Here is an 18,866-nt window from a genome sequence, read left to right as displayed (position 1 = left end):
TGGCTCTGCTGTGCGTTCCGTAAGCAAAGTCAGCCTCCAACCACAGGCCAATAAGCGGCACATTTAATTACAGGATTCTGTTTCTGCACTACTGGTAATACAGCATGCTGAGGGGTAGGGGTAGGCCTAGAGGACGTGGACGCGGGCGAGGACGCGGAGGCCCAAATCAGGGTGTGGGCACAGGCCGAGCCAGTGCGGTGGCCAGGGGTAGAGGCAGGGCCAGACCGAATAATCCACCAACTGTTTCCCAAAGCGCCCCCTCGCGCCATGCCACCCTGCAGAGGTCAAGGTGCTCTACGGTGTGGCAGTTTTTCACAGAGACGCCTGACGACCGACGAACAGTGGTGTGCAACCTTTGTCGCGCCAAGATCAGCTGGGGAGCCACCACCACCAGCATGCGCAGGCATATGATGGCCAAGCACCCCACAAGGTGGGACGAAGGCCGTTCACCACCTCCGGTTTGCACCACTGCCTCTCCCCCTGTGCCCCAACCTGCCACTGAGATCCAACCCCCCTCTGAGGACACAGGCACGAGTGCCTACCGGCCTGCACCCACACCCTCACCTCCGCTGTCCTCGGCCCCATCCAGCAATGTCTCTCAGCGCAGCGTCCAGACGTCGCTAGCACCACTGTTTGAGCGCAAGCGCAAGTACGCCGCCACGCACCCGCACGCTCAAGCGTTAAACGTGCACATTGCCAAATTGATCAGCCTGGAGATGCTGCCGTAAAGGCTTGTGGAAACGGAGGCTTTCAAAAGCATGATGGTGGCGGCGGCCCCGCGCTACTCGGTTCCCAGTTGCCACTACTTTTCCCGATGTGCCGTCCCAGCCCTGCACGACCACGTCTCCCGCAACATTGTACGCGCCCTCACCAACGCGGTTACTGCCAAGGTCCACTTAACAACGGACACGTGGACAAGCACAGGCGGGAAGGGCCACTATATCTCCCTGACGGCACATTGGGTGAATTTAGTGGAGGCTGGGACAGAGTCAGAGCCTGGGACCGCTCACGACCTACCCACCCCCAGAATTGCGGGCCCCAGCTCGGTGCTGGTATCTGCGGCGGTGTATGCTTCCTCCACTAAACCACCCTCCTCCTCCTCCTCCTCCTTCTCCTCCTCCAACGCAACCTCTGTCTCGCAATCAAGATGTATCAGCAGCAGCAGCACGTCGCCAGCAGTCGCTGTCGCGCGGCGTGGCAGCACAGCGGTGGGCAAGCGTCAGCAGGCCGTGCTGAAACTTCTCAGCTTAGGAGAGAAGAGGCACACGGCCCACGAACTGCTGCAGGGTCTGACAGAGCAGACCGACTGCTGGCTTTCGCCGCTGAGCCTCCAACCGGGCATGGCCGTATGTGACAACGGCCGTAACCTGGTGGTGGCTCTGCAGCTCGGCAGCCTCACGCACGTGCGATGCCTGGCCCATGTCTTTAGTTTGGTGGTTCAGCGCTTTCTGAAAAGCTACCCACACTTGTCATACCTGCTCGGAAAGGTGCGCCGGGTCAGCGCACATTTCCGCAACTCCAAGACGGACGCTGCCACCCTGCGGACCCTGCAACATCGGTTTAATCTGCCAGTGCACCGACTGCTGTGCGACGTGCCCACATGGTGGAACTCTACGCTCCACATGTTGGCCAGGCTCTATGAGCAGCGTAGAGCTTTAGTGGAATACCAACTCCAACATGGGCGGCGTAGTGGGAGTCAGCCTCCTCAATTCTTTACAGAAGAGGGGTCCTGGTTGGCAGACATCTGCCAGGTCCTTGGAAACTTTGAGGAGTCTACCCAGATGGTGAGCGGGGATGCTGCAATCATTAGCGTCACCATTCCTCTGCTATGCCTCTTGAGAAGTTCCCTGCAAAGCATAAAGGCAGACGCTTTGGACTCGGAAATGGAGGCGGGGGAAGACAGTATATCGCTGGATAGTCAGAGCACCCTCATGTCTATATCTCAGCGCGTTGAGGAGGAGGAGGAGGGGGAGGAGCATGAGGAGGAGGGGGAAGAGACAGCTTGGCCCACTGCTGACCGTACCCATGCTGCTTGCCTGTCATCCTTTCAGCGTGTATGGCCGGAGGAGGAGGATCCTGAAAGTGATCTTCCTAGTGAGGACAGCCATGTGTTGCGTACAGGTACCCTGGCACACATGGCTGACTTCATGTTAGGATGCCTTTCTTGTGACCCTCGCGTTACACGCATTCTGGCCACTACGGATTACTGGGTGTACACACTGCTCGACCCACGGTATAAGGAGAACCTTTCCACTCTCATTCCCGAAGAGGAAAGGAGTTCGAGAATGATGCTATACCACAGGACCCTGGCGGACAAGCTGATGGTAAAATTCCCATCCGACAGCGCTAGTGGCAGAAGGCGCAGCTCCGAGGGCCAGGTAGCAGGGGAGGCGCAGAGATCAGGCAGCATGTACAGCGCAGGCAGGGGAACATTCTCCAAGGCCTTTGCCAGCTTTATGGCTCCCCAGCAAGACTGTGTCACCGCTCCCCAGTCAAGGCTGAGTTGGCGGGAGCACTGTAAAAGGATGGTGAGTGAGTACGTAGCCGATCGCACGACTGTCCTCGGTGACGCCTCTGCCCCCTACAACTACTGGGTGTCGAAGCTGGACACGTGGCCTGAACTCGCGCTGTATGCCCTGGAGGTGCTTGCTTGTCCTGCGGCTAGCGTCTTGTCAGAGAGGGTGTTTAGTGCGGCTGGAGGAATCATCACGGATAAGCGTACCCGCCTGTCAACTGACAGTGCCGACAGGCTTACACTCATCAAGATGAACAAAGCCTGGATTTCCCCAGACTTCTCTTCTTCACCAGCGGACAGCAGCGATACCTAAACAATACGTAGGCTGCACCCGCGGATGGAAGCATCGTTCTCTATCACCATCAAAAACGGGGACATTTTTGCTTCATCTATCTGTGTATTCTATTCCTCCTCCTCCTCCTGCTCCTCCTCCTGAAACCTCACATAATCACACCGAACGGGCAATTTTTTTTAGGCCCACAAGGCTCAGTCATATAATTTTTCTAAACAATTTTTATACGTTTCAATGCTCATTAAAGCCTTGAAACTTGCACCTGAACCAATTTTTATATTAACTGGGCTGCCTCCAGGCCTAGTTACAAATTAAGCCACATTAACCAAAGCGATTAATGGGTTTCACCTGCCCTCTTGGTTGGGCATGGGCAATTTTTCTGAGGTACATTAGTACTGTTGGTACACCAATTTTTTGGGGCCCTCACCTACAGTGTAATCCAATTAATTTTTTGCCCACCTGCATTACAGCTGACGTTACATCAGCTGTGCTGGGCACTGCAATGGGATATATTTATGTACCGCCGGTGGGTTCCAGGGAGCCACCCATGCTGTGGGTCCACAGGGGGTTGTAACTGCATGTGTCCACTTCTAAAGAACCCCTGTCTGACTGGGGTATGCAGTGTGGGCCGAAGCCCACCTGCATTTAATCGGACGTTACCTCAGCTGTGATGAGCACTGCAATGGGATACATTTATGTACAGCCGGTGGGTTCCAGGGAGCCACCCATGCTGTGGGTGCACACGGAATTCCCATTGCGGAGTTGTACCTGCCTGTGACTATTTATAAAAAAACGCGGTCTGACTGGGGCATGCAGACACCTTGACAGAATGAATAGTGTGTGGCACATAGGTTCCCCATTGCTATGCCCACGTGTGCAGCTCCTGATGGCGGTGGCACAGGATTATATTTCTCATGGCTTCTGTACAGCATTGTGGGCTATCGCCCCGCCCCTTTTAAAGAGGGTCGCTGCCTAGCCGTGCCAACCCTCTGCAGTGTGTGCCTGCGGTTCCTCCTCATGGCAGACACACTTATAAATAGACATGAGGGTGGTGTAGCATGTGGGCAGCTGAAGGCTGCGCAGGGACACTTTGGTGTGCGCTGTGGACACTGGGTCGTGCGGGGGGGTTGGGCAGCATGTAACCCAGGAGAAGTGGCAGCGGAGTGTCATGCAGGCAGTGATTGTGCTTTGTTGGAGGTAGTGTGGTGCTTAGCTAAGGTATGCATTGCTAATGAGGGCTTTTCAGAAGTAAAAGTTGTTGGGAGGGGGGGGGGCCCACTCTTGCCGCTATTGTGGCTTAATAGTTGGACCTGGGAACCTGAAATGCAGCCCAACATGTAGCCCCTCGCCTGCCCTATCCGTTGCTGTGTCGTTCCCATCACTTTCTTGAATTGCCCCGATTTTCACAAATGAAAACCTTAGCGAGCATCGGCGATATACAAAAATGCTTGGGTCGCCCATTGACTTCAATGGGGTTCGTTATTCGAAATGAACCCTCGAGCATCGCGATAATTTCGTCCCGGGTAACGAGCACCCGAGCATTTTGGTGCTCGCTCATCTCTAATTATAATTGTAAATATTCCATTACTTACATCTTTTGTACCCAGCAGTGTCCACAAATGTCCCACTGTTTGCCATCATCGGGTCATTATCATTGCTTGCCAGGCGTGGCTGCTCTGTGGTTGGCTGCTCTAACAGTTAGCCATGTGCTATGTTGGCTCCATATAGGCCAAAAACGTTGGGAAGGAATTTTTTAAAACAACTGTACCAGTATTCTGGCATAAAAAGAAGCTAATTTTTGTCCAAGTCATACTCCCACAAAGATCTGTGACTTTTTAGCCTTTTTCTACCACTCTTGCTACTTTTCTCAAAACTGAATAGGATTTAGTGAAATAAAGCAAGACCACTCACAGACCAATACATTTATGTCAGATACTTGGAGAGGCTCAGATGGTATAGATTTGCACAGACAAATTTCTTAAGAGGTGAGCATTACTTAATATATTTGTTACATCTCACTACAAGAGCACTACACTGCGTTCCTGTAATGGGGCCACATTGTACCTGTTATATCCTGGGAGTCATACAGCTTAAGATACTGAACTCTGCTAATGGTTGACATCATTATTATCAGCAAAGGTGGGAACTGAGATCTAACAGTGTGTATGGCTGAAAGAAAGCCTCATGTCCACCCAGTTATGCCTATTATCCCCGATTGTTAATCCAGAGAAAGGGAAAAAACTCCAATGAGTTTTTAAATCCCCGGCTGCTGAATACTACTCACAGCTGTTCAGAGCAGTTCAGGAGGACTGCCGCTGGCCGCGCTGAACTCCGTCTGCCGGGACCAGGTGAGTATATATATATTTTTTATTTTTACACATTTCTGGATGAATTGCAGGGAAGGGCTTATATATTTAACCCCTTCCCGACAATTCATCCCGCGATCGCCAGCAGCCCATTGCTTTCAATGGAGCCAGCTGTATTGCCGGCTCCATTGAATTCAATGGGCTAACATCGTTCTGCCGGGACAAGGTGAGTATATTTTTTTTAAATTTTTACACATTTCTGGATGAATTGCAGGGAAGGGCTTATATATTTAAGCCCTTCCCGACAATTCATCCCGCGATCGCCGGCAGCCCATTGCTTTCAATGGAGCCGGCTGTATTGCCGGCTCCATTGAATTCAATGGGCTAACATCGTTCTTCTCTGCCACAGCTGTTACAGCTGTGGCAGAGGAGAACGATCTTTATGCTGACAGTGTGTGTGGGGGGGTCTCACTCTTGCCACTATTGTGGCTTAATAGTGGGACCTGGGAACTTGAGATGCAGCCCAACATGTAGCCCCTCGCCTGCCCTATCCGTTTCTGTGTCGTTCCCATCACTTTCTTGAATTTCCCAGGTTTTCACAAATGAAAACCTTAGCGAGCATCGGCGATATATAAAAATGCTCAAGTCGCCCATTGACTTCAATGGGGTTCGTTACGCGAAACGAACTCTCGAGCATCACTGAAAGTTCGACTCGAGTAACGAGCACCCGAGCATTTTGGTGCTCGCTCATCTCTATTAATTACGTATGCAGATGATGCATTTCATTATTCACTGTATATTGCATGAGTCATCTTCACCAACTTTTTATTAAGCACAATCAGTTGTGAAGTGTTTATAGACTCTTTTGTGGATCTCTGGGTTAGTTTCACATCCGTTTCTGTGAGTAAGAGCGCACCAGTGATGTTTATGCGCTCACCATCTAATTAGATGCCTCCAGCCTACCACTAAGGCTGGAGCTGCTGCCAGTTTATTGTTTTGTGTGCTGCTGAATACTCCACAAAGCCAGGTCACTGGTGAATAGCACTAGCGCCTGGGCATAGAAAGGGAACTAAGGTTAGATGCCAGTACCCTGATTAATTAGGGGGCTTTACAACCTTAGCAATCTAGGGACTATATTAGGTTAGCCTGACTAAAAAATTGTCAGGAATCCAAGACAGATTGTTGTCAGAATCTTAACAAAAGCCCTAGGTGAGCCTCTGGTAGCAATCTCTGGTGGTCAAGAAATAGACACTAGTGCATGTGCAGCACAAATCGCAACCGCATAAGGCGTTCTGGATGGACGATTTCTTGGTTGCGTAGCGTTATAGACTCATAATTGACATTTTACTATTGAGTATGCAGACGCTAGTCATTTCTGATCTTATGTAGTTCGTACAAGTAATCCCATTGGTGATGAAAGAACTTATGGGAATAAGTCTCTTATAAATAGAGAGTCGCAGATCCTGATTGTACCCTGTGGCTCTATGTGTTCGTTAACACTGCTCCTGATGAATCGCGTGAGCGAGGAAACGCGTTGAGCACTGTATATATAGAGAACAGAACCAGAAAAGGAGATCATCTGTCTCTTTTCATTAATCTAATAATTCTCTAAGGATCATAGACACTTTATTTACTCAATTCCTGTATATCTAGCAACCAGTATAAGTGAGCGCATAAACATCACTGGTGCGCTCTTACTCACAGAAACGGATGTGGAACAAACCCAGAGATCCACAAAAGAGTCTATAAACACTTCACAACTGATTGTGCTTAATAAAAAGTTGGTGAAGATGACTCATGCGATATACAGTGAATAATGAAATGCATCATCTGCATACGTAATTAACAGTTCTTTTACTAAAGCCTTCTCTCCTTACTAAGATTTTTTAAGCATATTATTTATTAAAGGTTAAGTTTTATATAAAAAAGAAATAAAACTAGGATTTCAGTCTGTACCAAAAGTTAAAAATATACTGATCCTCTGCAGCGGTGATTTTTTGGATTGCGTTAACAAATGCAATCCTATGCAGACGGCCGCGGTTTGGCCGCGCGGCAAACAAACTGCAGAATGTTCTATTTCTGTGCGGGGCTCGCGAGCCCCGCACAGAAACGTCACTCACCCGCCGCCGGCTCCGGTCTGCGCATGCGCCGGCTGCCCGGCAAGCCGACACATCAAACAGCCGGAGCCGCGGGCGCGGGTGATTACGCACTGGTCCCTGCAGGCGCTCGGGTCGGGTCCCGCGGCGAGAATCCTCGCCGCAGGATCCAACCCGCCCGTCTGCAGGCGGCCGTAAGCATATATTTCTGGACCTCTGCAAGAGTCCAGCTCAGATGTCAAAAGCTTGTGAGCCTTTTCATGTACAGCTTTCAAGGATCCTGCTTTGGCACCAATCTGAAAGGCCACAGGTACATGTTAGTGAGTTCACTCCCTATTGTAGCGGTTCAATACCACTCCGTGTTGACAATGGTTTCACCGACATGAGTTTTTTGTCTTTTAGCCTCTGTGTTTTCGTGAGATGCCCTGCACTTTCTACAATTTATAGTCTCAGCGTCTGCTCCAGGTAACGTTTGCACCGTATCAGTCGCCGCACCACTATGACCGGGCAACATATTCGGACCTATTGCTGTGTTGTTTTCGTGAGCTACACTTCTCTTTCTATGTGTTTTAGTGACAGTGGGTGCGATAGTTAGAGTTTGTTGTGTATCATACCTAGGTATGCTATGTCAGCCCTGTATATCATTTGAATTTAAGGTATGTGTTTTTTTTCCTATTTCCTCCTCAAAAACCGAGGTGCAATTTATCATCAGGTGCATCTTATAAAGTAAAAAATACGGGTCAGACGGGTTCCAGGCCACATCTGACAGCAGTTGCATGCCACTGCTCTGTGAGGGGTGCCTGATTCAGCAATACCCCTTCACAGTAAGACAAGCCTTTAATGTATTGAATTATTTCCCCAATTTGCATGACTGCCCTTTAAATGTGTTCACCAGATGCAAGTAACAATCCTGTTATCACATTATCAGAGTTTTAACAAATCTTACACACCAAGTATTCTCAACTAATCATGAACACAAAGGGGGTAATTTACTAAAATCGTCATTTCCTGTGTTAGGTTAAGTACATATTCCCCGGGTGTATGGTGGCCACTTCATTTATCTGGCACATTCCCAGCTGGTCCGTGTGCCTAGATAGAAAAGTATGCGCCAGCTCCCACCTCCGATTTACACATAAATCTGTTAGTCTGGGCAGCCGCTCCAGACAAGCCCGTAAATCCTTCTATAAATGTGCTCTGAAGTGTCTAAAATTGTCTACAATGAAATCAAAAGGATTGAAACAATCTTAGAGCTATGAAATCCTCAGACTCTACAGTAAATAGCAAGGCATTTCATCAATAAGGTCAAGTGTTGGGTAGAACAAGTGGGGAGACTGAAGATGGACAGCAGAGCTCGGATTTAGATGAATCTTAGAATGGGACCTGGAAGTAGTAGATAACTTCATTAGAGTGATAATCTTCCACATGGGCCACTAGAAGAAGACTCCACTTATGTTCTATTGAGAGGAATGGGACGTATGAAGGCCATCTAGTGCCGTGTACTCACAGACCATTGCACCTCACAGAATACATCATCTGTAGCCAGGCCTTCTTCAGGTGTTGGGTGCCATAGATTATAAATCCTGATTGAGATACAGGATAAAAATGTATATATGCGTACAGGACCCAAAATACAGGATGTTTGATGTCAAAAATACTCAGAGAATACAGAACCATGATGACCACTATTAAACTGTAGAACACAACGAAATAGACCATAGTGCGGATCGCACTGCCGTAGATGGACGTATTGATACCGGTGGAGGCGCCCAGGTTGCTGCTCATTTTCTGTCTGTGTTTTATTAGGGTGATCGCTGCCGATACGGTTGTAACCAGCATGATGAAGATTGGCGCACAGTTAATTAAGAAAAACAGATTTGGGTTAATTCTTTGATTCGCTACATGTTGTTGGTCCTTGTTGATGATGGTGGCTGAAGTGTTCCTGGCAAACTGTTTTGTCAGTTCTACGATATACAAGGAACTGCTCACTGCCGACACCAGCGCTGACACAACTATCATCCAGCTGATGACTTTGTTAATATGCATCTGAATCCACATGAAGACACCGGAGCCGATGTTCACAATCTTAACAAAGTAGAAGAAGCAGAGGCAGGAGGAGAACCAACAGCTGGAGCTGGTGGTGTAAACAACCAGGAACTTAACAGTGTAGAATAAATTGTGGAAGACATAAATCCAATCATTCAAGAAAAAGGTAAAAATATTAAATACTAACATGCAGGAATAGCAGAGAGTACAGATGGCCAGAACAAGCAGGAGGTTCCCAATGACTTTCATATCTCGTGTCCTGCAGTTACTGATGAGAATGGTCCTGATGATGAAAGCATTACTAAATATTCCTGGCATTATCTCAAGAAGTAAGACACAGAGATAGACTGCAGTTACTGGAACAGTAGAAGCCATAACTGAAAGACTTCAACGACTGAGGTCCAGAGAACGGAGGATGATGAAGATGTGAAGGAGGTTGCTGATGTGGAGCAAAGCTCAGACTGTCCCACATCATTCACTAGGACAGTGGAGGGCAGAAATAAACCTACAGAAATGTCCTCCCCCGCCCAACCATCGCTCTTGTTCTATGTTGTGTAGTGTTTGAATTTATGCAAAATGATATAGTCTAAAGTTCCCTGTAACAGAGGATTCAGTATCACCCATGTCCTGGTCTGACCGGAGGCCACAGTTTAGGGGAAATAAATGATAAAATGTATAACTTCCCCGGTGTACATTATATAATGCTCATGTTAATGAGAATGACAAAGCTTCTAATTGTCTCCCCCATGAAATAAAAGTATTTCACAGTAAGTGAGCCGACATACTATTTACATCCTACTGTGAAGGCCGGTATGAGTGATATCTCTAATCTTGGCCCTTTTACCTTAAATGCAACGCTCAACAATGACTGGGCTCCCTTAGGGAGGGGTGGGGTTGCCCTCTGTCAACCCCACTGGTGTAACTATATAGGTTGCAGGGGGATGTGGTTGCACCTAGGCCCAGGAGTCGTAAGGGGGCCCATAAGACCTCTCTTCTCCATATAGGGAGGCCAGTCCTATGAATAAAGCATTATAGTTGGGGGCCCTGTTACAAGTTTTGCATTGAGGCCCAGGAGCTTCAAGTTACGCCTCTGGTCAACTCCACAGCATGATTGTAACTTACCAATGAGTTGTCATGGCAGACATAAGACCCCCGAGCCAACCAAGTGTTTATGCTTTTTAGGCCATACCTATTGTAGGGATTAATAAAGCTGCAAGAAAAAGTAAGTGAACCCTCTGGAATTCATTGGCTTTCTGCAATGAAACCTAATAAATGTGGTCAACGTTATCTTCCAAAAGGTCGAAGAGAAAACAAGGGGATCTGCTATCTTGGACCTAATTCTTACCAACAGGGAGGAAATGCTTGAGGAAGTAAGGATGGCTGGGACTTTAGGAGGCAGTGATCATGCTATCCTTGAATTTTGGATAAAAAGGGGAGGAAGACCTGAGAAAACTTAGATCTCAAGGTTGGATTTCAGAAAGGCAGATTTCAATGAACTCAGAAAGGGGGTAGGAAGAATCCAATGGCTGGATGTTCTTAAGGACAGAAATGTCCAAGAAGGTTGGGAAATATTGCGAAATGAGATTCTCAAAGCACAATTGTTAACAATCCCTAAAAGAAGGAAGAATAGGAAGCACTTAAAGAGACCACGATGGATGAACACAGAACTGGCACACGTGTTAAAAACAAAGAAAAATATGTTTATCAAATGGAAAGGGGGAAATCTCTAAAGAAGGATATAATGGCGTCTGCAAAAACTGTAGGGCAAGTGTCAGAAAAGCTAAAGCTAATAATTAGAGATGAGCGAACGTACGTGTCCGAGCTTGATGCTCGCTCGAGTATTAGGGTACTCAAGACACTCATTACTTGAGACGAGCACCACGCAATACTCGAGTCAATTCCATTTCCTTCCCTGCATGTTTTGCGCCATTTTCTGGCTAATAGACATGCAGGGAAGGCATTACAACTTCCTCCTGTGACGTTCCAGCCCTATCCCACCCCCCTGCAGTGAGTGGCTGGCGAGATCAAGTGACCGCCGAGTATTTAAAGCAGTCCCGCCCGCGGCTCGCCTCAGACACACGCTGGCAGAGATTAGGGAGAGTGCTGTTCCTGCCATAGGGAGAGTGTTAGGCTACTGTCAGCGTCTTCAAGAACCCCAACGGTTCTTTTTAGGGCCACATCTTACCATGTGCATTACTGTTGTGGCTGCTATGAGCAGTTTTGCACCATTTTTTTTTCTTTCATGTTAGGCTCTGCAGACTATTGCGTTCTCAGTCTGCAGCCAATTATACAGAGTATAGGGGCAGTACTAGTAAGGCAGGGACAGTGGTAGTGTAGAATCCTGTCAAAAAGTACCCCAACGGTCCTTCTTAGGGCACCTCTGACCGTGTGCATTACTGTTGTGGCAGCTGGGAGCAGTTTTGATTTTTTTCTTTTTTCATCTTGGGCTCTGCAGACTATTGCATTCTCATTCTGCAGCCAATTATACAGAGTATAGGGGCAGTACTGGTCAGGGAAGGACAGTGGTAGTGTAGAATCCTGTCAACAAGTACCCCAAAAAAGCTCCTGCTTAGGGCAACCTGTGCGCGTGTGCAGTTTACTGCGTGGCTGTTAGGAGTTGTAGTGTCTCACTATTAGCCAGCTAGGCCTTTCTGCAGTCAAGCGTATAATTTTTTTTGGCCTACAGTGTGGGTAACATAACCGCTGTCAGCCGCCAAGTGCAGGCAAATAATTGCCTAATTTTTTACTCTGCTCTGTGCGTCCCGTCAACTTCACACACAGTGTACGGCCACAGCTGCTGATAGAGAGAAAGACATATACACGCTATCTAGGCTCCTGTTTTATTCAAAAACATCTGAAAAAAAAAACCTCCTTAGGGCTACCTGTGCGCGTGTGCAGTTTACTGTGTGGCTGCTAGGAGTTGTAGTGGCTCACTATTAGCCAGCTAGGACTTTCTGCAGCCTAGCGTATAATTTTTTTGGCCTACAGTGTGTGTAACATAACCGCCGTCAGCCTCCAAGTGCAGGCAAATAATTGCCTGTTATCGGACCACACCGGTACCGATCTGATGACCTCGTTGCCAGGTGCCAAATTGGTAGATATGGAAGCCCGTGATGAGGAGAGTTTGCTAGCATTATCTATCAATAGCATGAAATCACTCCATGTTATGTCGAGACACCTCCAGTGAGAATCAATGAATTCTACTTTATTATGAACATTGCCAACTCTTATACAGAAAGAATGGGTGTATCCACATGTTGCCTGGTACAAAGATTAGTGTTATGTAGCTTACTGTTACAAAGGTGAAAATACTTATTGATCACAAGACTTATTGACATCTACCAAATATTCTCAAAGCTCTTAAGGCCCGTCTTAAACACAGAACTACCTAAGTCAGGATATTGCTGTTGCATTAGACAATAGTTCTGCTATCGTTGTTTGTCTTCTCTGTTAACATAGCTCAGCCTTATTTAATTTGTCTGTTGACTTCCTATCTTAAAATCCTAGTTTCCGGCACTACAAAGCATAGGTTTTAGTCTTCTATTTAAGGGTCAATAATCCAATACAAGGTAAGAAACATACACGTATCGCATTCTGAAAATTAACACTTTATATTCCATGACATTTCCCCCTTTTGTTTCTTATCTTGTCCCAGAACAACAGTAAATATTTGAAGTACTTCAGTCCGTCCTAGTGATGTCTGCCAGCCTTTATCAATAACATTTCACTATTGTTCTGACCAATACAAGAATGATCATACCTGGCTGAACATAAGAGCTGGGCATAGATACCTTTCTGTGCTATCATAGTGGGTATCACCTTTTTAGCAGGTTTTGCTAATATGCGGCGTATACAAGATACTACACAACAACCTACTACTACACAAGCAATTACTATAATAGTCAAAGTGGTAAGAAGAGACGTGATCCAAGCACTCCATTGTCCAAAAATGTCCTCCAACCATGATGTAAATGGATCAGAAACACCAGAATTTTTTTTTGTTCCAGAAAGTTCAATAGATAGACTTAGTAGTCTGTGCAAAGCTTTAGTCACTGATCTGTCCAGAGCCGTGTTGTTGGGATGTAGGTGCAGCATGAATCCCCATTCATCTTGCAGACTCCTCCTTTCTCTGCTAGGAACATGTCCAAAGCAAGACGGTTCTGGAAGGCCATAGAGGATGTTGAGCCTAATTGTTTCACTAATCCTGGTATGGCATCTCTGGTGTCGTTTACAAATCTCTGTTGATTATAATTTATATAATTAATCCAATCAATATTTTTATTAATTGTGCACCAAGGACAAAAGACAGATTAGATTCCTCCTGTAGTCTGGTTTCTGGCTTTAAACTCATTTTGCGCTCCCCTGGGTACCCCTATTTCATCAATATAAATACCTGCATGAAAAGATCCACCAGGGAGATTATATGGCAGTCCACGCAGAGATTATTTATGTCCTGGTGGGGGTGCCTTTGTGTGTCCTGTCCACCCAGCTGCGAACAGCTGAAAGGGGAGGAGTACCTTTGTAGGTGCGCACTTACCTTTCCAAAATTTGGGCAGGGTTGCACGCATCCTACCATCACCACAAATCCACCAGACATCCTGCAATGGAGTTAACATATGTTCAAATTGAACCTGTAATAGCTGAGGAAAGTATAGGCCTAGACGAGGGGCCGAACCAAACAGAATCTCATAAGAACTGAGACCTGTCTGTTTGGTGGGCGTGTATCTTATTGACAAGAGAGACAAGGAAAGACACTCAGGCCAAGGTTTATTCAATTGGGTCATTGCTGTTAAAAGTTTATCTTATTTAATTTGTTTTTTTTTCCTGGTCCCATTCAGCCTCTCTACTCTCCCACTGCTTTGAGGATGGTAGGGTGTGTGGAATGCCTGTTCTATGCCTAACATCCCTGCCATCTCACTAAAGGGAGCACCACGGTCACTCTCAATGGTTTCTGGGACACCAAACGTACAGACCACTTCAGAAAGAAGCTTTTTGGCTGTATTTTAGGCGTTAGCCGCAGAAACGGAGTAAGTCTCCAGCCAGAGAAGAGAGCAATACATACAAGGACGTATTGAAACGGTCCAGATTTAAGGAAGTTGTATGTAGTCGATCTGCAACCTCTGGAAGGGGTACAAGGGCCTAGGAGTGTGTTTAAAAGTAGTTTTCACAGTCCTACCTGAGTTGGACAATGCACAAGTCATTCATCCCTGAGCATAAGAGACAGCAACTACCGAAAAACCGGACGCATACCAATACCTGGAAACAAGATCACACATTGCAATTTTAGAGGCATGCATGAAGTCATGTGTTATGGAGGCTAGCACTGGAAACGAGGCTCTGGGAAGACAAGACTTCCCGTGAAGTGTCCACATGCCACTGGAATCTGAAGTGGCTCCTTTGTCTTACCAATCTGACACTTCATGGGAAGATGCTTGTTTCTGAGAAGACAAAAAAGATGTTGTGAGACATTTAGCGACGGTGACATGTCATCTTCTTCTTGGCAGGTGGCCAGAACTGCTGGTGTGAAGGGTAGCAGGGCTGCTTCTTTGGTTGCTTGGTCTGCCAAGGCATATCTAGAGTCCGTGTAAATGTTAGCTGTCTTGTGTCAGTGTACAGGCATGTGTAAGGGCCTGCAGTTCAGTCTGTTGGGCTGAGACGTGTGCAAGTAATGACTGTAGATGAAGGACAGGGGTCTGTGTGGTGACCGCATATTCAGTGTGAAATTGTCCATCTACAGCATACCTGGAGCCATCAACAAACAAGGTTAAATCGGGACTAAGTAGTGGAGTGTCCTTGATGGAATCAAACCCAGAAGTTTCCATCTGCATGAGCTGGGCACAGTTGCGAAGTTCTTCTTGAGTCGCTTGCTCAGTGTCAACCTGTTCCGGTAAAAGAGTAGCAGGATTCAAAGTCTGACAGCGGGGGATGGTAACGTTGGCAGGCATCAGGAGGGAACATTGGAGTCTCAGGCAACGGGCTGCAGACAAGTACTTGGGCTGAACTTGTCCTACATCCTGGAGACTGTCGCTACTGCTCGTAGACAGGAAGGTGATCGTCGGACGACGGGGTCTATCCTGCTGGAATAGTAGGCTATGGGTCGTTGGTGCCCTCCGTGCTGCTGTGTGTCCATTGTTCTCATTGCAGTAGAGTCTGAAGGGTTTGTTGTAATTGGGTAAGCCCAGGGCTGGGGCTACCAAGATGGCTACTTCTGTAAGTTGGAAGGATTCTTTCTTGAGACAGTCATACAGCAGCTATATCAGCTGCGAAGCATTCACAGTCCATGGTCTACAATAAGAAACAAGTCCTAGAAAGGTACGTAGTTTAGAGACAGAAGCGGGTACCTTAATGTCCATAACGGCAGATTTACGGTCCTGGGTGAGATGACAAGCTCCTGATGTGAGACAATGTCCAAGAAAAGTCACAGATGAACAACAAAACTGGAGCTTCTTCTTTGATGCCTTACATCCGTTCTTTATAAGGAATTGAAGAGAAATTGAAGCTTCTACGCATGTAGCTTTGTCTGGAGCACAGAGCAAAAAGTTATAAAAGTCATCAATGTATAGTAACAAAACAACAGCCTATGATTCAGGTTGCCAGCCTTCCAACACTTGACCCATGGGAGGGTTATATCTGAGCTCCCTGCAGCGTCACAACCCAGGTATATTGCTTGCCTATGTGTGAAAGCAAACAAATACCTACCGTCTTTTATACAGAGGGATGGAGAAATACATGGCAATGGGACTCTTGGTTTCAACCTACGCTGAACTGGGAGTACTGCTAGTCTGCCTATATCTGTTGTTCTCTCACTCCAAAGGCGAGGCTGGAACTTGTTGTAAGTATTGTTCCAGCTCCTCCTCTGACAACAAAGGTGTGCATACGGCTATAGGGGTTTCTGAAGACTGATAAAATGCAGCTAGTATACAGATTTCTTTCTCTGCTAACTGACCCGTGATTTTTAACCAACCCATCCTCCCTGAACTTTAAGAGGTGTGGATTTTCTGCAGCAAATCCGCTCCTAATAGGTTGAGAGGAGGGGTTCCACTAACCAACAATCGAGTAGTCAGAGAATAATTGGTTGTGAACTTCACTTCCATTGGCTTAGACAAAGTAGTATCTTTTGGTGTTCCATCTACTCCTACACATGAAAGACTTTGTTTACTGACGTCACTCTCTTTGACACGTCTGCTGTGTATTACACTAGTGGCTGCTCCAGTGTCTACCAGAAAGGGGAGAGGACCTTCTAAACCTACAGTCAGAGACAATAGGTACTGGGCCCTTTCTGGATTTGCAGACTTGCAAAGGGCAGACGTCATCAATGAGTACAGACACTGGATTACCTGTTTCCAAACGGTCAGAGGAGGACGGTCTGGATTTGGACTGTCCATTCTGAGCCTTAGGAGGTGCCCTACATTGTCTACGCATGTGGCCCTGTTTGCTACAGTTGTAGCAAGTGATAGGTTTTCAAGTACCGTGGTACAGGAGCCTAGCTCCAAACTGCTGACAACTTAAAGAAGAGCCTGAGCCTCTAGAGTACGCCACTCAGGATGGGCGGCTTCTAGTTTGTCCTTCTTTATAAGACCTCCCACAAAGCCTTGCATAATGTTGGGCATGTGCAAGGACATTAGGACTGTATCCCAAGTCCCTCCATGCTACCAGAATCCTAGACAAACATTTTCTGCTGATTCAGTCTTCTCCTGTCTAACATGATGTAGGGTAATTCCTAACCCTGTCATATGCTTTAAAGCCCAGTCTTTCAGATGAAGTAGGAAAATAGCCCCTGAACCTGACACTTTAGGGTCAGGTGGTGGATTAAATTCCTCCATCATTAAGGGGAAGAAGAAGGGATCAGCCTTATGTCTGTTCACTTCTTCTAGGTCTTTATAACAGCAGTCATAAACTCCTGCTAACTGTAGACAAGCTCTATAGAACCCCATGGGTTGTTTCTCAGGATCTCGCATTGTTAGTAATATTATCTCTCATTCTGTACTTACTGACACCATCATTTTTAATTCTTTCTTCTATCTTCCCTTTAGCAACCAGGCGTGCACATCTGTCCCAACCTTCAGCTGCCTCCAGGAGTTTAGCATCTTTAAAACTACCTTTATATTCTATCATTGCATTTGACCACAGACGGGGACTAAGGGTCCCATGTCTGGTGTCCTGTTTCATGATAGACACCAAAGCCTTACATTCTTTAGCTATCTCTTTACCTTCCATATTCCTTACTATGTTTTTGGCCATTATCCATTCTGACTCATCCAAGGTGGCTTTCTTAGACCATCCATTACCCATGTTTCACTGGTAATCTATATGGGTTTTTAATAACCTTTTTCCTCCTTATTTGAGGAGAGGGTAACCCCGTCTGAGGATATCATGTCGACTATGGCAAGAGATTCTTGTCACAAATCAGACACTTTTCCTACAGACAACATACAGTACAAGTGTCCCCGCTGCGTGACTCTAAAAAACTCAGAATTCACAGTGCAGGACCCACTTAAACCATATACACAGGTGTTCCCGCTGTGTGACCCTAAAAAACTCAGGCTTCACATTGCAGGACCCACCTAAACCATTGGTCCCTCGTCAGAGATCCAGAACACGTTACCAGTAGATTAGGGAACTTAGATCATAGAATAGCCACACTAGGACAATTATTCAACCTATTGATATTATTATGGCCTTTAAACACACTGAGTTACAAGTTACACATTCATTCAAACCTAGCTAACGAGACAGCTTATTTGACAGGCTTCTTTGTCATATAAAATAGACCGAGTTTAGACCTTAAATGAACCACTTAATATAAATGAACACACTTACCCAACTTTGACCAGACAGAATCACAGAGACACAATGAGGGATAAGAATAACAGTTTCTCACCAGCCGGCTTTGTCCTGATTATGGGTCTGTGCATTCTGTCCGTTCGAGAGTAAGTCGGGTCAGAGGTTCCAGTCACTTGGTCCCTGCTTTCGGGCGTCAGCTGTTATCGGACCACACCGGTACCGATCTGATGACCTCGTTGCCAGGTGCCAAATTGGTAGATATGGAAGCCCGTGATGAGGAGATTTTGCTAGCATTATCTATCAATAGCATGCAATCACTCAATGTTATGTCGAGACACTTCTCCAGTGAGAATCAATGAAATCTACTTTATTATGAACATTGCCAACTCTTATACAGAAAGAATGGGTGTATCCAAATGTTGCCTGGTACAAAGATTAGTGTGAGGGTGCATTCACACGAACGTATATCGGCTCGGTTTTCACGCCGAGCCGATATACGTTGTCCTCATGTGCAGAGGGGGGAGGATGGAAGAGCCAGGGCCAGGAACTGTGCTCCCGCCCCCTCTCTGCCTCCTCTCCGCCCCTCTGCACTATTTGCAATGGGGAGAGGCGGGACAGGGACGGGGCTAATTCCCTGACCTTAGCCCCACCCCCGTCCTGCCTCCTTTCATTGCAAATAGTGCAGAGGGGCGGAGAGGAGGCAGAGAGGGGGCGGGAGCACAGTTCCTGGCCCTGGCTCTTCCATCCTCCCCCCTCTGCACACGAGGACAACGTATATCGGCTCGGCGTGAAAACCGAGCCGATATACGTTCGTGTGAATGCACCCTTAT

The 18,866-nt window shown here is 46.9% G+C and overlaps 1 protein-coding gene across 1 annotated transcript; it reads right to left on the bottom strand.

The window, feature by feature from the left end:
• Positions 1-8,709: 8,709 nt before the first annotated feature.
• LOC136578023 (taste receptor type 2 member 10-like) lies at positions 8,710-9,570 on the bottom strand. The gene has a single exon (XM_066577930.1). It carries the CDS (start codon positions 9,568-9,570, stop codon positions 8,710-8,712), a length of 861 nt encoding a protein of 286 aa, XP_066434027.1.
• Between the last annotated feature and the right edge of the window lie 9,296 nt (positions 9,571-18,866).

This window comes from Eleutherodactylus coqui, chromosome 8 (genome assembly GCF_035609145.1).
Source record: "Eleutherodactylus coqui strain aEleCoq1 chromosome 8, aEleCoq1.hap1, whole genome shotgun sequence".
In the NCBI taxonomy this organism is placed as follows: domain Eukaryota; kingdom Metazoa; phylum Chordata; class Amphibia; order Anura; family Eleutherodactylidae; genus Eleutherodactylus; species Eleutherodactylus coqui.
This window is presented reverse-complemented; position numbering and strand designations above follow the sequence as displayed.

Coding starts and splice junctions, on each gene's coding strand:
- LOC136578023 (XM_066577930.1), bottom strand. CDS start 9,570: ATGCCAGGAATATTTAGTAATGCTTTCATCATCAGGACCATTCTCATC.